Source organism: Capsella rubella, unplaced genomic scaffold (genome assembly GCF_000375325.1).
Source record: "Capsella rubella cultivar Monte Gargano unplaced genomic scaffold, Caprub1_0 scaffold_8, whole genome shotgun sequence".
NCBI lineage: Eukaryota > Viridiplantae > Streptophyta > Magnoliopsida > Brassicales > Brassicaceae > Capsella > Capsella rubella.
In genome coordinates this window covers 1,886,425-1,912,529 of record NW_006238916.1, presented here as the reverse complement: position 1 = coordinate 1,912,529, position 26,105 = coordinate 1,886,425, and the positions used below count along the sequence as shown (strand labels likewise).

The window sequence follows — 26,105 nt, the reverse complement described above, 5'->3', positions numbered from 1 at the left end:
TTGACGGATTTTTCTATCTTGACCACAATAACCATTCACACTGTTAGTATCGACCGATACTAGCTCCAAAGAATTCTAGAATCGGACATCTTTCTTTTTTTTTGTTAATAAACCTTATCGGCTGATTTGGTCAGCCTCGGGAGAAACACACCAAAGTGTTTCAGAGTGGACTTCTCCCCGAAGGACCACCATACTGTCTATTCCGAGTTTGGAATGTTTTCCGACTAATTCGAGGGGGTAACTAGGCCGCCTGCATTTCTGACTACCAGGTAAACCGTAAACCAATTGAGCCTTAGCCCAATTGATAGACTTTCCATACAACCATGATTTTTGTTTACAGAGTGGATCGAATCTCGATTAGTTCCTTTCAACTTTTCCTCAATTTTCCCTTACTATTGGACCACGGCTGTGCGGGTTGGACATCTCATTTCTTGACATTGATCCCACATTGTACCAATTCTCAGTATACTCTGGAAATATAAATAAAACCGTATTTTTCTCTCGATACTTAAATATTGTATAATATTTCAATGTAAACGTTGTTTATATGAACAAATATGCCATAATTTATTAAATACTGGTTTTTATTAATTTATAATGATAGGTAATGATATAACCATACAAATATATCGACCGATATGTATCATGATCTTACTAAACAACAACATATTCCATTTGGTGGGTTATTAGCAAAGCACATTAAAAAAGTTGGATCTTCAATTGAGGAAGTGCATATGTTCTTGCAATCAGCATCGGTTTTACAAGGGCCTTTGTAATTACATGTAGCTGAAAACATATTTTAGAAACTAATCAAGTATAGAACTAATTTTGTTTACCATTACTCTTTTGATAAGAAGAAGTCTAGAAAGAAAATATTACCACCATTTGATTGAGAGACTAGAAGAAAAACAAATAAGATCATAAAAGCAAGTTGAAATTTTTGTGAGGCCATTATTATTATTTTTTTTTATCACTTTCCTTTTATGATAATAGTTTTTTTTTAATTATTTTTTTAGTTCTAATGATCATTTCCTTTTATAGACCAAATTTCTGCATCCATTTCTTTTCTTTATAATTATCTTTATATCTTTACCTAAAATCCTGAAAATATTGCATTAATAATTTCCATATTCTTTGCAATAACGAATCCAAATATGTTTATGAATATCTAAAAATAAATACAAAATATCTACGAATCTTAAATACTCTTGCTATATTCATTGGGAAGTAGAATTAGTGAAAAAGGCATAGTATTAAAAGTTAGTATGTTTTTAATTGATGATTTTTAAATGTGGCATGACACGGTTTCCTAGAAAAAGAGGAAATGTTTTGATTGGTTGAAATAAAATACTCCCGACGAATATATACACATATATGTTTATTTATATATTTTAACAATTGATTAGACTACATCTCCCAAGTCCCAATATCCCCTAAAACAAGAGAAAGCAAGAATTACTGTAATTTCACAAATTTGAAAGAATTACTGTAATTTCAAAAACTAGAAAGAATTACTATGATTTCACAAATTTTACATAAAAAGGAATAAAATAGATTAAGGGTAATAAAAGCTGTATAAATTAAGAATGTTGAGATTATGGTCTATTATTAATTTAGGTTGTGAAAACATCTAAAAATAACATCAAGGAAAGTTTGAAATAAAAGTACTATAAAATAATAGTGTTAAAACTAAAATACAACCATGATAAAAAGAAAATTACAGAATACAAATTGTTAAATATGAATAAATTTTTATTTAAGCTTAAAACATAATAGAATTTGAAATAAAAGTTTCCAATAAAATATCACTTACTATGTGAACTGAAGGGAGTAAATACTAATTATTATTTTTATGATATTAATGAGACCATATATTAATATCTTATTGAATTTCCTGAGCTTCCATTAACATCACATTTTGTCCCATTTTCAAACAAGAAAAATAATTATATCATATGTGAATGCATTCTCATTCTTATTATAGAAAAAATATTCGAAATCAGAAAATGAAAGAAAAAATAGATGGAAAAATAAATCATACACTTTGGAAACAAAAATTAATATATTTTCATTAGCTTTGATACTATTATATCATTATATAAAGAAATTATTTAGCTATAAACATATATATTATATATTTTTTTAAACCAATTAACCATTATTATGCTAATCCTGACAAGATTTTGTATTTACGTAACATTTTACATATATTTTCGTTATAAAAAAATAAATTAAGAAAAATTTAAGAAAAATTTATGTAAAATATAAGCAATATAGAAGTAAATTTTTTTTTTTTATGTATGTCTATTTTATATCAAATAAAATAAACTTTTAGTTATATCATCTTTTTTTTATAACTTGTGCATTTTGTTAGTTCTCTTAAAAGGTCTTTTTGTATAAGTTTAATACAAGTTTCTCAAATTTTGTGGGTTTTTCTCATATTCTTTTGAAAATTTTACTATATTATATAATACTCTATCAATGTAGATAAACCATTAAGAAATATTAAAATGGATTCATATTTAATAATGTGTAACTGTCATTCTTTTCCTTTTTCTGAATAAAGTATAATTGTTTTCTATGTCTCAAAAATAGGTCCTTAGTGAGTTTTTAATTACTAACTTAATGAAATTAATTAGTAGACTTTATATATTAAAATTGAATAAAATGATACAAGTCAAAAGATTTATACATATATTTTTCTTCTCTTTTTTTTTTTGTAAACAGCTTGCAATTTATTAAAAAAACATATGTTCAATAGACTGTTTCCGGAATAGGCCCATACATTAATCCCCTTAGGGCCCAGTCCAATTACATCAAACCAAACCAGATAACTAGATAACCATATATTCTTCTTCTCCCTCTTCTTATATTCTAGCATTCAAAGTTTGAATTTTTTTCCTCCTTATAGATAACTAGATAACCATAGACCACCTCTAATGGGTGTATGTTAATAAAAAAATTTAGTAATTTTTAGTTATTAAATTGTGTACTTTTAAAAAATAAGAAGTTTTTGAAGATAATTAAAATTATTCATCTCCAATGGTAAAACTCTTAATAGAAGTTCTTAAAACAAAAATTTGAAAACTTAAATTTTATAAAACATAAAAATTATTACAAATACATGATATTAAACATAATAAAAAATTATCTAAAAACTTCATTTGGTAAGTTAATAGAACTGACTTCTCTTATAGTGACATGTGTACTTAACAAATTGTCTAAAAACTTCTTCTCTAAGAGATATCTCTTAGCTTATTATTGATTAATGGTTTAATTTTTTCTCTTTTATTTCTAAGATACAAGTTAGGAAACCTGCATTGGACATGCCCTTAAAGTTTGTAACACTCTTGATTTTTAATGGATTTCATCAAAACATACTGTAACACCACTCTCCGCCCAACCCACAAATTAGGCATGTAATGTATACCAAACCATTAAATGCTCACCTTCACTAAGCTGAACCTGACAGGTCTGAATCTTTCCTAGGTCTGAATCTTTCCTACAATCAGAGTTCCAAATTTGAAGACAATAGTTCCAGAAATTGAAGGGAATCCAGGGATTGATATGACCAATAGTTTTGTTCTTTCATAGATAGGTAACAAGAAAAGATAAGTCATTTTGGGACTTCTTGTTGGCGTTTTGGTTGTGCAGTTTGCTGAGTATCAGTGGAGGATTCGTTCTAATTTATTTTCTTATAAGAGTGAAGCCCACTAATAGGCAGTCATAGCAGGATAAAGCGTTTGACACACACTTAGCATTCTTTTGAGCAGCAGAGCAAGGTCGTGGAGCTTGAGAACACAGTGCTCATTTAGTGTATAAAGACAAACTCTATGATGGGATAGAGGTTGCAATAAAGATAATAGAGCAGTCTGTTATAGGTGGGAAAGGCGCTAATGATCGATTAAAAGCACTATATAAAAGCATTTGACTAACGCTACCATAGAACGATTTATGATAGCATATAAAAATTATATAAAAGCATTTGGTTAACGCTACCATAGAACGATTTATGATAGCATACAAAAAAGTGTTATTGTATGAGGTGACCCTATTATAGTTGGGGCAGAGATAGCGTTTGATAATTCGCTATCAATAACATATAATGGCGTTTTTCTAGAGCTAATAAAACCTATATTTCTGGTAATGTGAATTTAGATCCGAGATTAGAGTTCTAACTAAGTTTCATCATCGTAAGCTTGTGATTCACCATGACTCCATGGGTAATGCCTCGATGAAAACAAGAGGATGTTGGTTTACCTAAGCAGACATCTTTTTTGATCAGAAAGACCAAGGATTGTGACAACTTTTAACACAATCCCTAATCGGAAGGATCAATGATTGGATCAGACGCCTCTCTATTGCACTGGATGTGGCTAGAAAAATAGAGTATATCATACTTTTGGCACGTCAGAGTCACAAGGACCTGCGCGAACATTCTTCAGAGAGAAGATATGCGCGCCAAAGTTTCTGATTGTGGTTTAATCTGGTCTACATAAGAAGGCAGACAATCAATCATAATCAAGTTTGTTGGAACAATCGGTTACATCGAACTAGAATATGCATGTATGGTTTTCTCATTATTGTTTGATTTAATTATATAAATTCTTTAGCAATAAAAATATATATTAAAATTCTGGTTGAAAACAAATAAACCATTATTCTGTTTTCATTAGCTTTGATTATATTGTGCTATTATTGAGAAGATCTTGCATTTACGTAATATTTTACATCTAGTTTTAATATAATAAAAATTAAGAAAATTTTAAGAAAAAATTATGGAAAATATAAGGAAAATATAAGCAAAATATAAGCAAAATATAAGCAAAATATAAGTACAATATTTTTACGTTTGTGTGTTTTAGCAAATAAAAAAAAAACCTTTAGATGCTATATCGTTTGGTTTTTTGTTGTTGTAACTTTAGCATTTTGTTAGTTCTTTTTAAAGTTCTTTTGTATAAATTTTTAAACAGTTTCTCAAGTTTTGTGGGTTTTTCATTTTGTTTTCAAAATATTAATATATATATATGATACTCTAATAATGTAAATAAACTATTAAGAAATATGAAAATGTATTAAATAATGTATAATTGTTTTTTTCTTTTTTTTCTGGACAAAGTATAATATTTTTATTTGTGACCAAAATAGATCCTTAGTGAGTTTTTAATTACTACCATAATGAAATTAATTAGTACACTTTCTTTATTAAAATTGAATAGAATGATACATGTCAAAAGATTATGAGACACGTCGCAGCTTCTCGGAATTTAATTTTGTGGAAACTTTACTTTATTATATAAGATATGTTTGATTTATAATTAAAATCTGAAAACTTTGTGATTTGCACCATAAGAAAGAGTGAGTACAAAGGTTGATGTGTACAGCTATGGAGTTATTCTAATGAACAGCCAAAAATTTATAGATGAGACTCGATCTGAAGATGATCCTCACGTTGAGAAAGAGTCATTGGCAAAGGTAATTGACGACATCGACGAAGATACCCGAAGAGACATCGAGGAAGTAGCTAAACTCGCATGTCACAGCTGCACCAAGGAACCAGAGCAGAGGCCAGAAATGACTCTTGTTTGTCTCTGTTTCTTGCATCTCTCGTTGAGCAATGGAAACCTAACTGTGAGTTCAAAGTCGAAAAGGACAAAGATATAAACAACATATAGTCTTTAAGAACTTGTAAGTAGATGGAAGATGGATTTGAAGGCAAGTAGCAGTTGTTTTAGTTGAGTTAAGTATGTTGTTAAGTACGTTAGTTACTTATAGAGGTTGTATTGTCTCTAATTCGTTGATACATCCTATATATCTTTAATTTGTATCGATGTTTTCAATCTTGGTGTTCTAATTCTTGTTTTGGAGAGATTTTTAGTCTTTGTAATTCATTTATATCTGCAAAATAAAATAAAAAATAAACTGTTGAAAAAGATAAGTTTGAGAAAATGACTAAAGATCACATTTTATTGTTATAATTAATAGTTTACCTATCGAACTCTTAAAGGAAGTAGTATATAATTCCTTTTTCTTAACCAAAAACCAAGTGATGTGACCAATTTATTTCTTACGAATAACATAATACGGAATTAAGCAAAAAAAAAAATTGATTTTCTTAAGAAATTATTTACATACAGTCTACTCCTTAAGAAAATTCTTAAAAGTATATAAGAAGAAAAAAGTCAATTATTTATTTATTTTTTTCTTATATTACTAATCTAACAAAGTGAAGTCATTAAATAAATTTGGGGAAAATCCTTTGAAAATCTTTAAGGTGGCAACGACTTCCACGGTTTATTTTTCAATAATTTTAAAATATAGGGCCCTAAATTATATTATTAGTAATAAATTTGTAAGTTGTTGTCACATTATAAGTTTTTTAAAGGGATTTTCCCAATAAATTTATAATAAGACCGACAAATCTTTAACATTAAGATTCATGTTAATGGAACACTGGGTTTCGACTTTCGAGGTTAATAACTTGATCCAGCTATTGTCAATTTAAGCTTCTTAATTAATTAGGTGCATCACATGATTAACTGAATCTACATGGACACGCTATAATTGCTAGATGCAGTCCCTATCCAATTACTGTTAAGAATGCATTTTACGCATTATTATAAACACTTAGATAAGAATGCATTTTACACAACTTAGATAATAATGCATTTTAGACATTGTCCCTATCCAGTTACTATTAAGTATTAAGAATGCATTTTACACACATTTTCTCTAACATTTAGATAAGAATGCCTTTTTACACATTGTTCCTATCCAATTACTGTAATTTTCTTTTATAAATTAATAATATCGAAACTATGATATACAGTATTATTAATTTATAAAATTATTAGTTTATATATATATATATATATTAATTGGCATTGAAATAAAAATAATAATACTTTGAATTCGAAAAGATGTATTGCTTTATCGAAATATAGAAAAACAAAAATTGAAAAAATAAGCTTGTAAATGGAATTTATAGCCAATTGTCCCCATATTGTACCCATCACAAAATGCAAGTAGTGGTCTGTCTTTCATCATATTAAAAAATCTTGTCTCCTCTTGTACTGTGCCATTGTCTCCTCTTCTACTGTGCCATTGTCTTCTCCTCTTGTTTGTCTTTTTTTTTTTTTGGTAAGTGTCTTCTCTCATTTAATGAGACTAATTGGTTTGTTGTTTGGTCTTAAATTTGAACCAAATCCGTCTGAGACTAAAGCTTCCCCGCTGGACCATAGAGTTTATAAATACGATGTCTCTTGTCTACGTTTTTCATGTACTATTCTCTAGTTTTTGCAACAAATTAAATTATGAGGGGCCAATTACAAGTCGTAAGATTTAAGTAACATGGGTAGATATAAACTTAAAAAAAAATTGAATCCATCACATCAAAATTGTGTGGATGCTAAAAGCAATAAAGCCACGAGGGGAAATTGAGTAGTTGACCAACGGCAAAAGACATATAGAATGAAATGTGAATAAACATATCTTATATATAGTAGAAATGATAGAGCAATTAAAATAAGATAAAAGTTTTAAAATAATCTATACTTATATGATTGTTTTTTTTGCTTCTGGGAAAATTGCTTTGCAACTTTATATGATTGTTGTATAGATCTAATGGGGAAACATGTACATGAAGTAATTACAAATTAATGATGACACTAGAGAAGTATACAACAACGGTTTTATTCAAAAACATTTCTTTTAAATATCTTTGCATGGGTGATTTTATTTGTTTTTCACAAATCAAAAGTTTTTTATTTTTTCTTTTTGTACAGTTTGTCTTTAAATATAACCCACTTGATACACGTTTTTTTTTTTTCTACATTAGGTACGATTTTGTTGTCTTGCCAAAAAGTTAAATGTAAAGAAAACAAAAGAAAGCATCAAGTGGTGTATATTCCTTAAAGTATTTGTTCCATTTTTTAATGTATTTAAGTTGGAAATTAAAGAAACAATCATAATCATGTTATAGGTTCCCCACATCGTAAACGAGTCTCCCCTCCACTCCTATATTATCACGTTTCTTTCTTCTACTCATTTTTATTATTATTTCACAAAAGCTCTCAGCTATGGGAGAGAGAAACGAAGCAGAAGCTGTAGAGAAGACTTTGGTTCCTCTTTTAAAGTATCAAAATGTTGTGGCCGAGGAGGAAGAAGTAGAAATAAAGAGAGAGATATGGATTGAGACAAGAAAGCTTTGGCGTATCGTTGGACCAGCCATATTCACTAGAGTCACGACCAACTTGATCTTTGTCATCACTCAGGCCTTTGCTGGTCACCTCGGCGAGCTTGAACTCGCTTCCATCTCTATTGTCAACAACGTCATCATCGGCTTTAACTATAGCCTCTTCGTATATATATATACACACTCCAAGAACACTTTCCTATACATATATAGCTTATATTATAATGTTATGTTAATGTTTCAAGAAATTTATATATATGTAGATTGGAATGGCGACTGCGTTGGAAACGCTTTGCGGTCAAGCCTATGGGGCAAAGAAGTATGAGTTGTTTGGAGTGTATTTGCAGCGATCTTGGATTGTTCTCTTCGTGTGCTCCATTTTGCTACTCCCAATGTACATCTTTGCGTCTCCTATTCTTAAGCTCTTGGGTCAGCCTGACGACATCGCTGAGCTCTCTGGTGTCATCTCTCTTTGGGCCATTCCTACACATTTCTCATTTGCCTTCTTTTTCCCTATCAACCGGTTCCTCCAATGCCAGCTTAAAAATTCGGTATGTAACTTCAGATTTTGAATGGTCCCAAATAGACTATAAAAATTTTCATTTATATATCAATTAACTATACTATAAAAATTCAACCAATCGTAGATGCTAGTTATCTAGTTTTGACACACAAAATGTTATTTTAACCAATATTTATTTTATTTTATGCAATTTCGTTTTGTGTGTTTGTGATTATCTCTTGCATTTGGTCGTCCAGATGTGTATTCTTATCTTTTAGAGGTACCTCCTAAGATGTTTTTGTAGTATATTTGTTTTTTTTTTTTCCGGTCATTTTTAAATCTTGGAATGTTGTATTGGTCAAGGAGTTTGGTACACCAAGAATAGATTAAGAAGTATATATAACATGCCCAAATGGTCAACCACATGTTTCTTATTCAAGAAGCTGACCCATTTTGATATGAGAAAACGGTTAACCGTTGCGTACCCGGTTTATCAACAGCTTGCTCAAACCAGTTGTGAGTAGATCCGACCCGGACCGGCCGGTGGACCGATCGAACCATTTTACTATTTAAGCATGTATATACACTTTTAAACATAAGTGTTATTGTCCAAGTGTTTGGGAGATCCAACCCGGACCGACCGGTCGACCGATCGAACCATTTTACTATATAAGCATTTATAAACACTTTTTAACATAAGATTTTTTATAAGTTCGAATTGTCCAAGTGTTTAGGAGAGACTAAAGACAGTTTTGTTCATCCAAATTAGTGGAGAAATCTCTATCATTTTCTCTCTTATTTATTTCGTTACGATAATGTTTTATTTCACTTTTGTATATATTTTTTTTATGCATGACATGAGTGAGTAGTCTTCATATAATATGGGGTTAGGTAATTTTTGATGCATTGAACTAGATTATTAGTTTCCTCCATATATAATATGCTTGTATAGATTAGCTGTAGATAGATCTTTAAATTAGATCTTTATCGTCTGGTATGTCTTCTATAAAATAATGGTTTGACTTTAATATAATGGACTTTGATAGTTTGATCCCACACCCACAATGGAAGTTGATGTTAAATACATAACTCGTGGTCGTGGAGTCATATAATTGAGATTATTAGTTGATGTGTCTTGAGTTTATAATTTGCAATTTGAATTTTAATATAATTGGATATTGAAATGCTAAAACCATGGGAGTAGATTAGTCCTGTTGACGTTCTCATCTTCCAACAAATAAGCTTAATAAATGTTTTTGTATCATAAACTAATTGTTGGTCTATACTAATCCATTGCCTTACCCATGATCTATAGTTATATACTAATGCTTGCTTTTTTTTTCAATTGATTATCTTGTTGTTATTATCTTGTTTGTCTTTTAGCAAATAACTATAAAATATATACGTTCCTCTAGCTTATTTGAATTGGAAAAACATGTCACATGAACTTTTAAATTCTGGACCAGAAAGATATGAATAGGTTAATTATACATATTCTCTTACATAACCACCAGGTAATTGCGATATCATCTGGAGTGGCACTTGTAGTTCACATATTTGTGTGCTGGCTTTTTGTATACGTCCTTAAACTTGGAGTCATAGGAACCATCGCTACGGCTAACGTGTCATGGTGGCTCAATGTCTTTATCTTACTTACTTACACCACTTGTGGTGGTTGTCCACTCACTTGGACTGGTTTCTCCACCGAAGCTTTCACCAGACTATGGGAATTCACTAAGCTCTCTGCCTATTCTGGAATCATGGTTTGGTATATTACTCGTTAAACGCCACTAGTGTCGTATGTTACTCTTTTTGGTGGACTATATATGATAGGAACACGACTTCTTACGACAAATCATTAAACCTTATATATACAGCTTGGAGAATTGGTATTATAGGATTTTAATTGTGATGACTGGAAATTTGGAGAATGCAAGAATTGATGTAGACTCCATCTCTATATGGTACGTCAAATATATGGTTTTCGATATAAATAACATATTATATATGATTTTTGTTTATGTATCAATGATAATACACATTTTTTTTCTTACAAATTTTTATAAAATACAATTTTTTTTGACAGCATGTCGATAAATGGTTTAGAGATGATGGTTCCACTTGCTTTCTTCGCGGGTACCGGGTAACTAATCTATCACCTTTTGTTACTATTGCTCAAATTGTACATTCATTTTTGTTGAATTCGATCTATGTTATCCATAATCTAGAAATCGGTTAGATCTTGTTTGGCTAGTTAGTAGGTCATGGTTTCTAAATAGACGATTCGCTATTCTCTGAGTAAATGAATAGAGAATTATCGATTTTTCCATTCACATTTATGGAATTGTACTAGATAAATTTAAAAATGTACAAGTTAGGTAGAAAAAGTAACGTTGTAACACTTTAAACCTCAAGAGAATTTTACAAACATTATAAACCACCTAACTAAACCTAATTTTCCCATGCTTTTTGCTAGTTTAATTGTATGTAATAACATTAATTAATATGATTATAATTTGTTTATTTTTTCTAGGGTACGAGTGGCGAATGAATTAGGAGCTGGAAATGGGAAAAGAGCAAGATTTGCAATGATTGTATCAGTGACACAATCGTTAATCACTGGAGTATTATTTACAGTGCTCATAATATTTCTTCTCAACCACATTAGTTGGATCTTCTCTTCAAGTGAAACTGTTTTAAAAGCAGTAAATAATCTCACTACTCTTTTAGCTTTTGCCATTCTTCTCAACAGTGTCCAACCGGTTCTTTCCGGTAAGCTACAAAATAAGTTCTTAACCTTTGATCGATCCCTAAACCGGGTCGTCGTCGAAGATTGTGTGGTTCAATTTTTGATGACACTTTTTGATCAGGTGTTGCGGTTGGTTCTGGTTGGCAATCACTAGTAGCATTTATAAATTTGGGATGTTACTATTGCATTGGACTTCCACTTGGATTTGTCATGGGATGGATTCTCAAGTTTGGTGTCAAGGTAACCCTAATTTCGTAATAAAATTTATCATATCAAATGAACAATCTTTGAAAGGTTTATGTATATTATGTTGTGACTGTGGTGATTAGGGCATTTGGGCTGGTATGATATTTGGAGGGACAGCTATTCAAACTTTGATATTGATTTTTATTACTATGAGATGTGATTGGGAGAAAGAGGTAACTCAGATTTATTTATTGTTTGCGTATATGATTTTACTTCGAGTATGTTTTTTTTTTTCACAATTGTTTCATCGTTTATTTTAAATTTTGTAGGCACAAAATGCAAGAGTTCGAGTCAAAAAATGGTCTGTACCAAACGCTAAAAGTTGAAGAGTGTATTGTATCTATAAATTTTGCAAAATTTAATTATGTTAGTTTGTTTTTTTGTATTGAATAACATATATTGTATGTTGTCATCTTTAGTCACACATTATTGTTTCTTAATCTCAGAATTCAATAATATATTAATATCAATTTAATCAAATAATTATATTTTGTGAGAACTAATTACAAGCTTGAGGATGCTTTAGCCAAGTATCATATTCCCCAAAATCTTCAATATTTCTTTCATGCTTTTGTATCTCTGTCTCATGTAAATCACAAACAGTACTGTATATGCTTATAATATATACTGTTGGGTTGATAAGGCCTCAAATGCAATTAAGCCCAACAACCAAAAGGTGAAGCCCATTGTCAACCGTGTAGTCAAATTTCTCTACAACGGTAACAGTCTATGTGCTGTGCAAGTAACCACCAAACATGATAATCCAGAAAGCTCCCTGCACAACTGTTTTGATCCCCTGCATCTAAGTAGTATGAGGATTAGTCATGCGGTGTGTTATTTGATGCTCATAAGTTTTACATTCTGGACCTTCAAAAGAAAACTAGCTAGTGTTCCTCGGATCTGTTGATTCGTAAGAATACTACTATAAACAAAATAACGTGAGGATTTGTTGATTTTCCGCGAAAATATACCAAATCCTACCTCTTCTTATATTCATCGAGATCTCGCAAAATCTACTAAAAGTCTAAAAATAAGCAAGAAAACTCTTTTCGGAAAAGCTAAAAGCTCTCTAAGTTTATTAATCAATCAATTGCATGCAAATGAAGCTTAAACGGCTTATGTATACTAAAACATAAATACCTTTAAAAATCTCTAAAATAGTTTTTAAAACCCTAAAAGTAAATATTAAAAAAATATATATCACTAACATATATATAGATTAATGAATTTATCCTAACTACACATTGCATATGCTATTCATCACTGCCAAAACCTAAAAAGGAACCAACTGACTAATATATCTTCTTGACCAAAACCATCGCACCATAAAACAAAACACCTAACGTGTTGTAAAACTTTTGATGTATCGCTTTTCTAAGTATACAGAAAACATTGTCGTGTGTTCGGAAGGAATACAAATGTTGTAGGAAAACTATATAAAGAACTTTGCATGTCCATGACAAATTCAAACATCAGACACTATTAATTCATTCATCTCGACGTTAATATATAGAAGAATGAATTGAATATATACGTGGATGAACAACACAGCTATAGTATTAAAAAAAACAGACAATTAATTTTCAAAGATTTTTAAATTCATTTCATATGAGAAAAAAATACTATAAAAATGTGACGCGTTTAACTGATGGCTTTTATTATATAACGCCCCCCCCCCCTAAGATTCGTCGACGCGCATAAATAGTTTGGCTTAGTCCATTTACGTAGACTATTGTGTTTGTGTGTGTGTGTTTTTTAATAATTAAAAATCCGAACATATTTAAAAAGTTAAAAACAAAAATATTTCAACGAAGAATTAACATTAGATGCTAGCATATATATATATATATATATATGTGTGTGTGTGTATAGAATGGTTACAAATTAAAGAGATTTCAACAGATGAATCGAAGTTTCCTATGGCTACATTAACCCTAATCACATTAATTAATGCTAAACCTAGCTAAGTGTATATACAGTATTTAAGGTCGAAGACCCATATTAGAAATTTAGAATGTTCAACAAACATAGCGTAATCCGAAACTCGTTTTGACTATAATTACAAAAATGAGACTATGGAAAATGTTGAAATGTAGCTTACATGTTTTAGTCTCCTGTTCAAGAAGATAATGGATCTAAATTCGAAATTTCTTAGTTAATTAAACATTAAATTAATTTTTAGTACGTTTGAAGAAAAAATATTAACATAATCATCGAACAAGATAATTATTTATACAAGATGGGAAATGACAGTGAATAATGTAGTAACTTTGAACGAGAGAACACAACATGTGAGGTGTAAGAGTACCCATTGTTGAGTACTGTTGGGATGGTTTGGTTGAACATGAAATTGATATGAGTGATATACATTTGCGAAACCAAATTGTTATGGTCCCTCAAGTTAGGTCCATTGCTATACTTAGAAGTAAATTAAAAGGCATGCATTTTTCGTGTTTACTGTTATTTAACTATTGACATTATGACATTATGATTACTATTATAACATTTCAATTGTATATAAATTAAAATGTAATAAAAGTTGGCAAACAGACGCCTAACTACCCAAAATTGATAATTTCGTGGGTATAAATATCAAACCTATCGTTTGATTTGCCATGATATAGTTTTGTTATCTGTTAAAGATTTAATTTCTATTACTTTTGTAAATTTTGACAAAAGTCACAGAGAATAAAAGAAAAAGAAAAGACCTAAAGTTACATAAACCACTAAATTTACAATACAATTATACAAACAGAAAATAGAAAAGAAAACACCTTAATTTCCAAAAAAAAAAAACTCTTTTGGCTCTATTTGTTTGTTATATACTCTTATGATTAACGTAATCCATTAGTCTATATATCTGTAATCGCTTCTCTGTTTGTTACCAAAGAGTTTAAGAATTTTCTTTATTTATGAAAAATAAAAAGAAGTATTTTTAGGAAAACTTTTAAAAATTACATTGTCAAGTTTTATTAGCGTGTAATTGTGTATAATTTTTTGGAACATGGCAAAAGAATTGAACATGTACACGCAACAAACTTGCAATAATTAAACATGATTAATGTTAAGGTACTTGCATTTACGGAGTTCTATGGATGGTTAATGGTTTAAAAGTTTATAGTCATAATTAAAAAGAACAAACATCAACCAACTTTTCAAACTATTTTAAATTCATATATAAACGATTCAAATTTGAACTATTTGATGTTTTAGAAATATAGGAAATCTTGAAGTAGCTAGTATATATCTCTTTATATATATACATTTTTTTTTTGAATAATCAAAGAGGTTCTGGGCCGAAACTCATATATCCCTGAGACCAAAACATGTTATATGATCTCGTCTCAATCGCTACTCGAACCGGCGACCTCTAAGCTTTTGCCAAATATTTTAATTACCAATTAAACTATTAGCACTTGGTTTTTTATATTTACTTGCAACCTATATGCTTCTAAAGTTCTAATCATTTAAAAGAGAGGACATATTCGTATATTTAAAACTTATGAATTTGTAAATTGCCTTGGATATTTGAAGTAGATTTTAGTTTACATGAACCAATGGACTGATCATCTACGTACATGTCAATCTTTATAGCTAAAGAAAATAGACGTAGTTGTTGCCAACAATTAAAAGATTTTGCTTGATCCAGACTTTAAGGGTCATTTTCATCTTTTGCGATTGCATGAGAATCATGTTAATAATATCTCTGTCGACTATTTTAGAAATTTTCTACGGATGTTTGATGACTCTTATGGCGTAATGCTCCCCAAACCTTGCCACTTAACACTTTTTGTACGTTGAGTTTTGATTTCTCTTAGCTTTTGTGAACCGACCAGTTTTTTTTTGTTGTGCGTACGTATTGACTTGTTTACGCATATTTTGGCTCAGTCGTCATAACTCTCTTGCCCCATGTCTTCGCACAATGACATTAGTTTTTCAATTCTCTTAGATGTATCACTTGATAATGTTCTCATTAGCACAACAAATCAATACTCCCTTCTTACAACAAAGTATTCGTGAAAATATATCTAGACTGTCGAAAATTAAATATGTAAATCAATGAATGAATGAATACTGTGTTATTATGATCACTCATAATATTGAGATGGTGTTTTACAATAATTTATCGACTTGACTTAAAGTGGTGCATGTGTTTATGTATTTTGGGTGTATGATTATGAAGATGCTTTTTTTAGAAGGTGCATGTGATTCTCTTTGTAACAAAAATTGTGTGGGAAATTGGGTACATGCATGCAAATGCTTTTAGTGGGTATATTTGATTTTTTTGAGTGATGAAGATTCATGTTTATCTCCTAAAATGTTATATCGTTTTGATCAATAAGAGATGGAAACTGGTGTGTGACAGAATCTTCTCTATGATTCATGAGATTTCATATTTGAAAATAAATGATATCAGCAAAGATCAAATACTTGGTATTCAAATTGTATAGGTGTAAGGATGATATTAGCAATTTCAAGAAAAGATTCAAGATTTTGCCAAAAGAAATACAAATATAAAAAGATTCAAGAAAACGATAAAAGAAAATAACTGTATATATATAGTTTAATTTTATTATTATTTGATATAGTAAGATTTAAAAGACAAAATCACAATTATTTTGAATATTCTACCATATAGTATACCACTAGTTGATTTTAAATACCATTTTTGTTATATATAATAAACATAAACTAATCAACATACTATATCTATTCAATAAAAAAAAACATGTAGAATCACTTATAAGTTTTAATGAAGATTTGGTGAACAAAAAAAAAAAAGTTGTAATGTAATAGTTATATAATTTTTACCATTTGGTAACAAAATTAAAAACCTATAAAATCAGAATCTAATCTATTCATAAGAAATTAAAAGAAAGAAAGAAAGAAAAAAAAGTTCAAAAAAGGAGATTCCTTTTTTTTTTTTCCTTCTACCACAAAAAAGTTTTTTTTCCTTACTTGTTCCATTGGTAACCCAAATTAGAAGATATGGTAAAGAAGAAAGGACAAAACCGTCATTTACTCTTAATGGCATTAGCTGTAATTAACAAGATTCTAAAGGGTAGTTTCTATGTCTATCTCCTATATATTGTCCGAACCCTTACTTCAAATCTCCTTGTCCTTTCATTTCTCATTCTCCTCTCTCTCCTCTCTCTCCTCTCTCTCTCTTTTTAAAATTACAAAAAGAGATAAATAAAAATAAAAAAAAGCTTCCTCGGGTTTGTTTGTTATTTTTAAAGTTTACTGTTTTCACCGCAGTAAAAAAAAAAAACAGTTTCGGAAATTTACTGTTGCTGACGTGGCATGCACCCAATAGGAAACAGCTATGAATACAAAAACGATGCGTCTTCCACCACGCCGAGTTATCTCCGGCACCGTCGCCGGGAAACAAACGGAAACCGTCGTGAAAAATCCACCACCACCGACGACGCCGATTAAATCTATCCTCAAGAAAACTCCGTTCATCCCTCATCCGTCACCACCAACAACAACCGCCGCCGTAGCCGTAGTAGCCGAGCCGGGTTGTTCGAACCAGCTCTTAGCCGGGTACTTGGCTCACGAGTTTCTCAACGAAGGCACACTCTTCGGAGAGCTTTGGAACCCATCTAGAGCCCAAGCCGGCCCATTTACGGCCCAATTAACTGAGACGAAGAGAACTAAGCCGAGCCATCATGATATAGAAGAGCCGAGTGATCAGAAACGGAGGAGGAGATATGTTGAGGTTGCTAACATACTCCGTGTTGATGGCGCACACTTGCCTGGTATCGTCAACCCTTCACAGCTTGCTCGTTTCCTTAAATCGTGACGGCGTTAATCGACGTGGAGCTTTCTTATTGGTCCGTCTTTTAAATTAACAAGACGGTCGTAATACCGAAACGTTTCCTTTTATTGTAAAGCTCTCTCTCTCTCTGTCTCTCTCTATCTATCGTCTTCTTCGAAATTGACTCAGAAATGTTTAGGGTTTCGAATTTTGTAATATGGTTTCGATTAGCCAAAATTTATGCTTTAAAAATTGAAAAAATTGGATCCAGATTTTAGTGTTTTGTTGAAATTTTGCGTTTATTTTATTTTGTATGATGAACAAAAACATGATCATATAAAAAAAAATCTTAGATCCGATTCGTTTGGAAAATGAGATAATCAGTCTCTTTGGGTAATACAGTAATAGGTTACAGTTTGATTCTTGCATGAACTAATTGAAGAAGCAATCTCTGTTTTTGAGTTTGTTTTTAGACAGAACCTAATCGATTTGCTAATTGGGTTTTTTAATATTACCATTTTTAGTATACTGTTCGGTTTCTTAGTATTGAATTTGTGTGTCTTAATGCTTGAAATCTCAATAAGTTTCGTTTCTGGGTAATGATAAAAGATGTTTTCTAATTCATAAATCACATGTAATGTTGTAAGGACAATACTTGAATACTTGGGCAATCAAGAACATGAATTTACATATGTTTGGTCTTAACAAAATAGTGTTGAGTTTGGTTCTGTTCAATCGTTGTGGTTAAGGATAGTTAAAAGCTTATGTGGGTTTAGTTTGGATTTGTAAGTAAAGTAATGACTAGTGAGTAATGTTAAGGTCTTTTTAACTTATTTAAACATGAATCTTTAAGCAATGTTGACATGAAACTCTGATAAACAAATTTTTGACTCTACCAAGTCCCAAGCATTCACGGCGTTGAAGTAAGCTGCAGCATGAACTTATTAGTCAGGTCGAGTATTTTGTTTATCCATTTTGACAATTTCTTATGATTATTATATAAGTCAATGAAGTTTTTATTGACTCTTCAACTTCAATGAGTGGCTATGTAAGAAAAAAGAAACACTTGCAATTTCATTAGTTTTTTTTTTTTTTTTGGGTTGGTGTTTCTGATTTATTTATGTCTGACAACCTCTTGAACTGAAGTACGTTTTCTCAAATTTAATTCTTTATTTATTTTTGTTCATATGTAATTTTTGAAAATTTCTGTTTAATGCACAGCCAGCTGCAAATTGGAAATCTAGACCATATTGGTAGTATTTTGAAATTTATAAGTTACAAAGAATAATAGATTTTAAAAAATCAGTTGTAAATTGTAATGAATTTGAGCATCTTATATATAAACACCCTTTGAACAAAAAAATATATATATACACACCCTACATTTTGACCCAAAAATAAACGCCCTATATTTTTTTCATTTGATATTTCATTTTAGATATAAAATGTAACCATAACACATCAAAGAAGGATAGAAAAAAAAACCCACACCATTAGGTGCAAAAAAAGAAGATATGAGCGGAGAAGCTTATAACCATTTCAAACTTATAAAAATCTTCCTTCATCCTCCTCAAGAATGTGGTTCTTCTCGGTGTATTTGGGTCCTCCTTCTCACATTCCAAGCTCAACCATGGAATGCTTTGCCTCCTATGAGTTCTATGCGGCAGCGCTACGTATGTGCTATTTGATGTAGAGAATTGTACCATCCCCTGATGATGATGTTGCAGAAGTTCTGGCGAGGATTACAGGCACCAAACTCTTAGAAGTGCAAATCGTGCTCGACAACCAAATGTAAATCAAGTAGAAATCATATGTAATTTATTGAAGTGAGAACTTGAGGCAATTGTAAGTTCCATATTCACCATACATTCTAAATACTATAAATCTTAATTTGTCAGCTTAAGATTAAAAAAAAAAAAAGTTTATAACCATGTCAGTTTAATACCAACGATTTGGTGGAAGGGGAAGCAATATCACATTCACGAATCACGAAAAGTAATTAAATTCTTATTCTTTAATAGAATGGGAAAAAACTTAACGTTAATTAATCAAATATTTTAAAGATAAATTACATATATTAAGGGGGCGATTGGTACGTGACTTTTAAAGCTGTAGAAATATTTAAAGCCTTTACAACAATTTATTTGCCAATCAAACATTTCTGGTTTTTATTTTATTTTAAATATTAAAAGCCATTTCTATTTTTTTCTTTTTTGTTTTCTCAATTTTTTTGAAGTGTCAACAACAATTATTTTGCGATTTTATTTGTAGTTTATAGATTATTTTTTGAATTTATATATTTAATTTTTTTGATTATTTATTTAATTACCGTTATTACTTTCAGTGTTTTTTTTTAGTTTGTAAACTTTTTCTAATGACATTTCAATATAAATCACAATTTAAAAGGTTATGTTTATTTGTGTACATTTCAATTAATATAGTAGGAAGTAACAAATTACAAGCAATTTGATTACAAATTAATTTTAATTGTATTGTTTGTCAATTACACAATAGTAATTTACAAGTTGGAGTGTAATTTGGGAACCAAACGATTTACGCTACAAAATAAACCAAATTAATCTGACCAGACCGGTTCAAAAAGTCTCCCCTCTCTCGCGCCAATTTGACCAGAAAAAAACTAACGGCGGTCGTCAATTTGCTTCTCGTCATCCGAACTCATAAACCGAATATTCTGGTTAACCAATTACTTTAATTAAAAAAAACTATAATAAAAACCAAGATTATACATTATAAATGCCAATAATCTTTACTATAAGTACTTATTATGTGAATAATGTTCAGAAATTCGTATAAATTTACCTTAAAACACATACAAATTATATACATCTAATACACTGAACCAAACCAGACCGAACCGAACCGAACCGAACCAGATGATTTTGACGGATCATTGACCGCTTTTCACGTTAAATCTAAATTCATCGTCGTCTTCCCCAAACGCCGAAAGTTTTAAAAAGCGTTGGTAAAGTTTATTTGTTTTCGAATCTTCCAAAGCAAAGATTTTTTTTTTTTTTTTGTGTTCTCTGTAAGCTTCTTAGTGTATGTATATAGATATAGACTAAATCAATCCCTGAGTAATGGCTATGGCGAGTTTATACCGGCGATCTCTTCCTTCTCCTCCGGCGATTGACTTTTCCTCCGCCGAAGGCAAGGTATAATTTTCTGATCGATCAATTTTTTTTATTTTTTTTTTCATTGATTCGGATGGTCAATTAGGTTTTCGAATTTTGCTGTTTATCTGAGATTTCGTGAAAATTGTGATTTATTTCGGGTATAGCTAATCTTCAATGAAGCGCTTCAGAAAGGAACCATGGAAGGATTTTTCAGGTTGATTTCGTATTTCCAGACTCAGTCTGAACCAGCGTATTGTGGTTTAGCTAGCCTTTCAGTGGTGTTGAATGCTCTTTCTATTGATCCTGGACGCAAATGGAAAGGTATGGCAGATTTTTAAAGTTTTAGTATGGAGATTTGTGTAGCTAGATGATGACCATATATAAATGATGGAGATAGGGCCTTGGAGGTGGTTTGATGAATCAATGCTGGACTGTTGTGAGCCATTGGAAGTGGTTAAGGAAAAAGGTATTTCGTTTGGGAAAGTTGTTTGTTTGGCTCATTGTTCTGGAGTAAAAGTTGAGGCTTTCCGGACTAGTCAGACCAGTATCGATGATTTTCGTAAATTTGTGGTGAAATGCACGAGTTCTGAAGATTGCCATATGATCTCAACGTATCACAGAGGTGTATTTAAGCAGGTAGCTGCTTGCAGCATAACTGTGGAACACTTGTAATACACTGTTTTGTATAGGCTTGTTATATATACTAGGTTTGCAAGACATGCTAAAGTCATGAATGACTCTTGTCGCAGACTGGGTCTGGTCACTTTTCACCTATTGGTGGCTATAATGCTGAGAGAGATATGGCTTTGATTCTTGATGTGGCTCGTTTCAAGTATCCTCCTCACTGGGTTCCTCTTGAACTTCTTTGGGAAGCCATGGACAGCATTGATCAGTCTACAGGGAAACATAGAGGGTTCATAATCATTTTCTATCTTTTTCTTAGGTTCTTAGCTGTATCAAGGATGTAATTGTTTTTATAGAATATGGTCTGATGTTTTTCTGTGTTGTTCTCAGGTTCATGCTCATATCTAGACCTCACAGAGAACCCGGATTACTCTATACTCTGGTATGTTTGATGCAATATGGTTCTCTTTGTGTTTTTGTTAATAGTTTGCTTTTCTTTTTAGCTTATGTTATTCATTTTTCTCACCCACAACTTTTACTGCTTTGATGCGAATGTGAATTTGATAACTTAAAAGAGAACATCTCTTCCCAATGTATTGAATGAACTTCAGATCCTTGGTTCATATCATGGGTACTTTGGTATTCAAAACTTGTGGATTGGTGATAATGTTGCTTTTATATATCCCAGAGCTGCAAGGATGAAAGCTGGATCGACATAGCCAAGTATTTGAAGGAAGATGTTCCCCGTCTCGTAAGTTCAGAGGATGTAGATTCTGTGGAAAAAATTCTATCAGTTGTGTTCGAGTCACTTCCATCAAATTTCAACCAATTCATCAGATGGGTGGCTGAGATCCGGATTACAGAGGACTCAAACAAAAATCTCAGCGCAGAGGAGAAATCGAGGCTGAACTTAAAGGTATCTTCTGTCTAGATTCACCAACGTAAAGGTCACATAAATGATAAACCACAAAGTTGCATGAAAATAACTGTTCATCCCTTTAAAGAACACTGTTGTTGATTCATTTTCTGGCGATACCCTGGCTTTTAATCGGCTAACCTTAAGTTAATCTACTGCAGCAATTGGTCCTGAAAGAAGTGCATGAAACTGAACTGTTCAAACACGTCAATAAGTTCTTATCCTCAGTGGGTTACAAAGACAGTCTGACATATGCTGCTGCGAAGGCTTGTTGCCAAGGAGCTGAAATCTTATCCGGATGCTCATCAAAAGAGCTTTGTTGTCGGGAAACTTGTGTGAAATGCGTCAAAGGTATGTAATTATCAACACTAATCTGACCTTTTCCTTTGCTGTTATCAGGCTTGACCGGACTAGAATTAGTAATTAGCAATTTCAACAGTTTAACCGTTTTTCCTTCCATCAAGGTCCTGGAAATGATGAAGGCACGGTCGTTACCGGAGTTGTGGTGAGTGACGGGAATGAACAAAAGGTTGATATACTGGTGCCATCGACTCAAACTGACTGTGAATGTGGTTCAGAAGCAAATTATCCAGCAGGAAACGATGTGTTCACTGCACTTCTGTTGGCTTTACCTCCACAGACATGGTCAGGGATCAAAGACCAAGCTCTGATGCATGAGATGAAGCAGCTTATCGCCATGGTTTCCCTCCCAACTCTGCTTCAAGAAGAGGTAACTTTTTTACCAATTCTATTTCGGTCAAAGAGTCACTGTTCTATATCTAGTAGAACATCGTTAAGAGTCTTTCGGAGCAAAAAACGATAAACTAAACCTAAGTCGAGACTGAAAAAGAGTGACTATTTTCGAGTTTGTCTTTAGGATATAGCTAAATAAAATGCGGAATCTAAATGAGTAATTGGTGAAATGATTATGAGAAGCAGAGGAGTAACATGTTGAATTTGGGGTAACTACAGGTATTGCATCTTGGGCGGCAACTTCAGCTGCTAAAACGATGCCAAGAGAACAAGGAAGAGGAAGATCTAGATGCTCCTGCTTATTAATTTATCGTCACTAATTTACTCTCTCTTAATTCGAACCCCCACGCCCTGCAATGAGATATATTTGTAACATATGCTATTTGTAAGGTGCTAATCATAATAAGCTAAGAATCACATTCATCTCACTATACTCCAAATTAAGAAGCAATATACTTTTCTTATTCAGCAGAGACATACGTGTCATGTTTGGTTCACTGTTGTTGGTTTACATAAGAAGTCATACAAGTGGTTCGATCAACTGCTAATCATAATAAGTTTACTTTGTAGTTCAATGTACTTTGATTCGCTTTACCTCCACATACATGCATGGCTCGGGATGAAAGACCAAGCTCATTTCTGTGGATACCATTTCGACTATGCAGCACGAAGAAGTGTAAGTCGGAAAGTTTCAGTATCAACTATCAAAATTCTTCTGAAACTATAATGAACTCCTGAGTTGAGTATGTGAATTACCTCTGAATCTGAGTGGTTACAGCCTTACAGGTATCTCATCTCTAGCACCGACTTCGTCTGCTAAATCGATGCCAAGAGAACAAGGAAGAGGAAGATATCACTGCTCCTCCTCCCAACTAATTCACTCTACTCAAACTTATAAACCCTAATAATTCAAACTCTATATTCAAAGAGAGAGAGATTGTGCTCATCCTAAGATCCATATAGGTAACATATGCAATCAATATACTATATAAGTTATTAACCATAATCATCACATCACAACTCTACTGCAGGATTATGAATCCACTCTTCTCATTCTCGCACACAACATACACAAAAGTAACCCTTTAAATCCTACAAATCCGCAAAAGGTCTATACCTTTCTTCACCATTCCAAAGACCGAATCCTGCGTAAAAACCTCTGCTGCTGAGGTTTCTCAACCACAGGAATCACAAACTCCATCAGCTTCTGGTATCTCTCTTTCCTCTTCTCTTCAATCTCCTTTGAAAGCAACTCATTCTCTTCTTCAAGCTTAGCAGCCAAAGTTTCCAACTCAACTTGATAAGCTTGTTTCCTCTCTCTAGACCTAGCAGCAGATTCACGATTCTTAATCATCCTTCTCTGTCTTTGTGCAGCTACTTTATCCAATGGCTCAACCATAACTCTAGCTCTCTTCCCTCTCGCTCCACCACCACCGCCGTAAACATCTAAACCATTCCCAAACGCAACAATCGATCCTTCAACTTTATCAATCATCTGAAACGGATTATGCGGCGGCGCGGAATGATCGAACCCGTAATTCGTCGGCGAAATCTTGACATCCAAATCATCCGCCGCTCCAGCTTCATCCCCCACCGCAGCTTTCGCTAAAAAATCCTCTAACGTCATTATCTCTTCCTGCGTCTCTTCCTTCATACCTTTCCCTTCTCCTGATACCATCTCTCTCCAAACCTCATCAACACTCTTCCCATCACGCGTCGTCGTCGTCGTCTCCGTTCCTCCTTCCACAACAACAGTCATTGTCGCAGGAGAAGCATCCATGAGAGTAATCGAAGCATCGAGAAGCGATGACTCCGTCGGTGCAGGTGGATCTGAAGCGAAAGTATCGTGTAAAATACCTTCAACCGTCATGGAAGTTGAACTGTATAATAAACCGTCGTTTCTTACGCCGTAACCGCCATTAGAGAGATCTCGCCGGAACTGTTGTTGATGAGGTCTTATAGACGACGAAGAAGAAGAAGAAGAGATACGATGAGATAGATCCGAGTTTCTAGAATTCGAAGAACGCATCACCTGAAACGACGTCATTTTTTGGGTATGAACAAAAAAAAAGTCCGTTGATGTTCCTCTCTCGCCGGAATCGGATCACTCGATTTCTTTGACTCAGCCTAAGTTTTGAAATTTCCAGAGAAGCAGAGAGATTTGATTATTATTTAGGGGTTTTTTGTGTCGGATTGAGAACTTTTCGTAATTTATCCCAAATTGTAATCTCAAACTGAAAGAAATAAGTAACTTAACGCGCACAGTGGCGCGTGAGTTTGAAATTTTTATGTTTCAAAATATGATAAGGTTAAAATGGATAAGATCATAATAACTCTTTTTTTTTAACTTTAGGAGCGCGTGAGAAGATTTTGCCTCGTGTCATCATAATGTGGTGGTTTGTAACTTAAACATTCAATTATTGTCAGTATCATTAAGGCAGTATTTTACCTCGATTAGAATATTACTCCCATCTGATGACAGGGATTAGTAAAACGCATCCGTTGTCTTTCGTGTTACGTTTGTACTAAAGCTTTTTATTGAAAAACTGGATAGTTCGTATTATTCATGTGTATAGGAAGGCCAACTGTCTTTCTGATTGGTAAACTATGCTTTTTTTTATCTTTTAGTTTCCATTCTTTTGATTTGGTTCCGCCGGTTGTAACATCAATCTTAAGAGACGATAATCTTAGTTATGGACGTTCATGATGTGTTCGTGTGTAATTTGTTTTTTACTTTTATTTGAATAAATTGAGCATAGCTCCCGAGAATTACAAAAAAAAAAAGAATATTATTATTACCAATGAAAAAATATATATCTATATATATAAAGTTAGGTTTTTCTCTCTTCTCATGATGCCACCTAAGCCACATTTTTGTTTAAACATTAAAATAAATTTAAAATATTCATTTAGTGCATATTTATGTTACTTATTTAATTAATAGAAAGTTTATATAAATAAAAATAAGTTATGTAAAAAAAATGAAATGTTAAAATAAGAAAAACAATACTTTAATTTTTTTATTAGTGATAATAATATAAGGGAGAATTTCAAAAATACCCATTTTCCAATACCACTTTTTAAAAATACCCTCTTTCTAATTTTATCAAAAGTCACTATAAAATTTGAAATTTATAAAACAAATATGTATAAACTTATATTTATAGACACAAATTATTTTTACATGTGTGTAAATTTATATATATATTTCATAAGTACCGTATAA

At 31.9% G+C, this 26,105-nt stretch overlaps 4 protein-coding genes and 1 long non-coding RNA gene across 5 annotated transcripts; 3 read left to right on the top strand and 2 right to left on the bottom strand.

Annotated features, from left to right (window-relative positions):
* Positions 1-558: 558 nt before the first annotated feature.
* Positions 559-990, bottom strand: LOC111828677. The gene is made up of 2 exons (XR_002832478.1): positions 880-990; positions 559-786 (listed from the first exon to the last, which is right to left on the bottom strand). It is a non-coding gene; the product is annotated as an uncharacterized LOC111828677 (long non-coding RNA).
* Positions 991-8,035: 7,045 nt separating this feature from the next.
* On the top strand, positions 8,036-12,131 carry LOC17874904 (protein DETOXIFICATION 28). The gene is made up of 9 exons (XM_006280303.2): positions 8,036-8,360; positions 8,458-8,745; positions 10,211-10,464; positions 10,574-10,660; positions 10,783-10,839; positions 11,230-11,468; positions 11,567-11,685; positions 11,775-11,864; positions 11,961-12,131. The coding sequence occupies exons 1-9, from the start codon at positions 8,079-8,081 to the stop codon at positions 12,015-12,017; spliced, it is 1,473 nt and encodes a 490-aa protein (XP_006280365.1). The 5' UTR covers positions 8,036-8,078; the 3' UTR covers positions 12,018-12,131.
* A 4,760-nt stretch (positions 12,132-16,891) lies between these two features.
* On the top strand, positions 16,892-17,737 carry LOC17874742. Its single transcript, XM_006282070.2, has one exon. The coding sequence runs from the start codon at positions 17,018-17,020 to the stop codon at positions 17,495-17,497; it is 480 nt and encodes a 159-aa protein (XP_006282132.1). The 5' UTR covers positions 16,892-17,017; the 3' UTR covers positions 17,498-17,737.
* A 2,688-nt stretch (positions 17,738-20,425) lies between these two features.
* LOC17874871 (glutathione gamma-glutamylcysteinyltransferase 1) lies at positions 20,426-23,350 on the top strand. Its single transcript, XM_006280317.2, has 9 exons — positions 20,426-20,625; positions 20,751-20,907; positions 20,984-21,222; positions 21,336-21,499; positions 21,601-21,652; positions 21,899-22,126; positions 22,288-22,477; positions 22,591-22,856; positions 23,099-23,350. Exons 1-9 carry the CDS (start codon positions 20,551-20,553, stop codon positions 23,183-23,185), a joined length of 1,458 nt encoding a protein of 485 aa, XP_006280379.1. The 5' UTR covers positions 20,426-20,550; the 3' UTR covers positions 23,186-23,350.
* LOC17875852 (G-box-binding factor 4) lies at positions 23,320-25,161 on the bottom strand. The gene is made up of 2 exons (XM_006281484.2): positions 23,636-25,161; positions 23,320-23,536 (listed from the first exon to the last, which is right to left on the bottom strand). Exon 1 carries the CDS (start codon positions 24,924-24,926, stop codon positions 24,003-24,005), a length of 924 nt encoding a protein of 307 aa, XP_006281546.1. The 5' UTR covers positions 24,927-25,161; the 3' UTR covers positions 23,320-23,536; positions 23,636-24,002.
* Between the last annotated feature and the right edge of the window lie 944 nt (positions 25,162-26,105).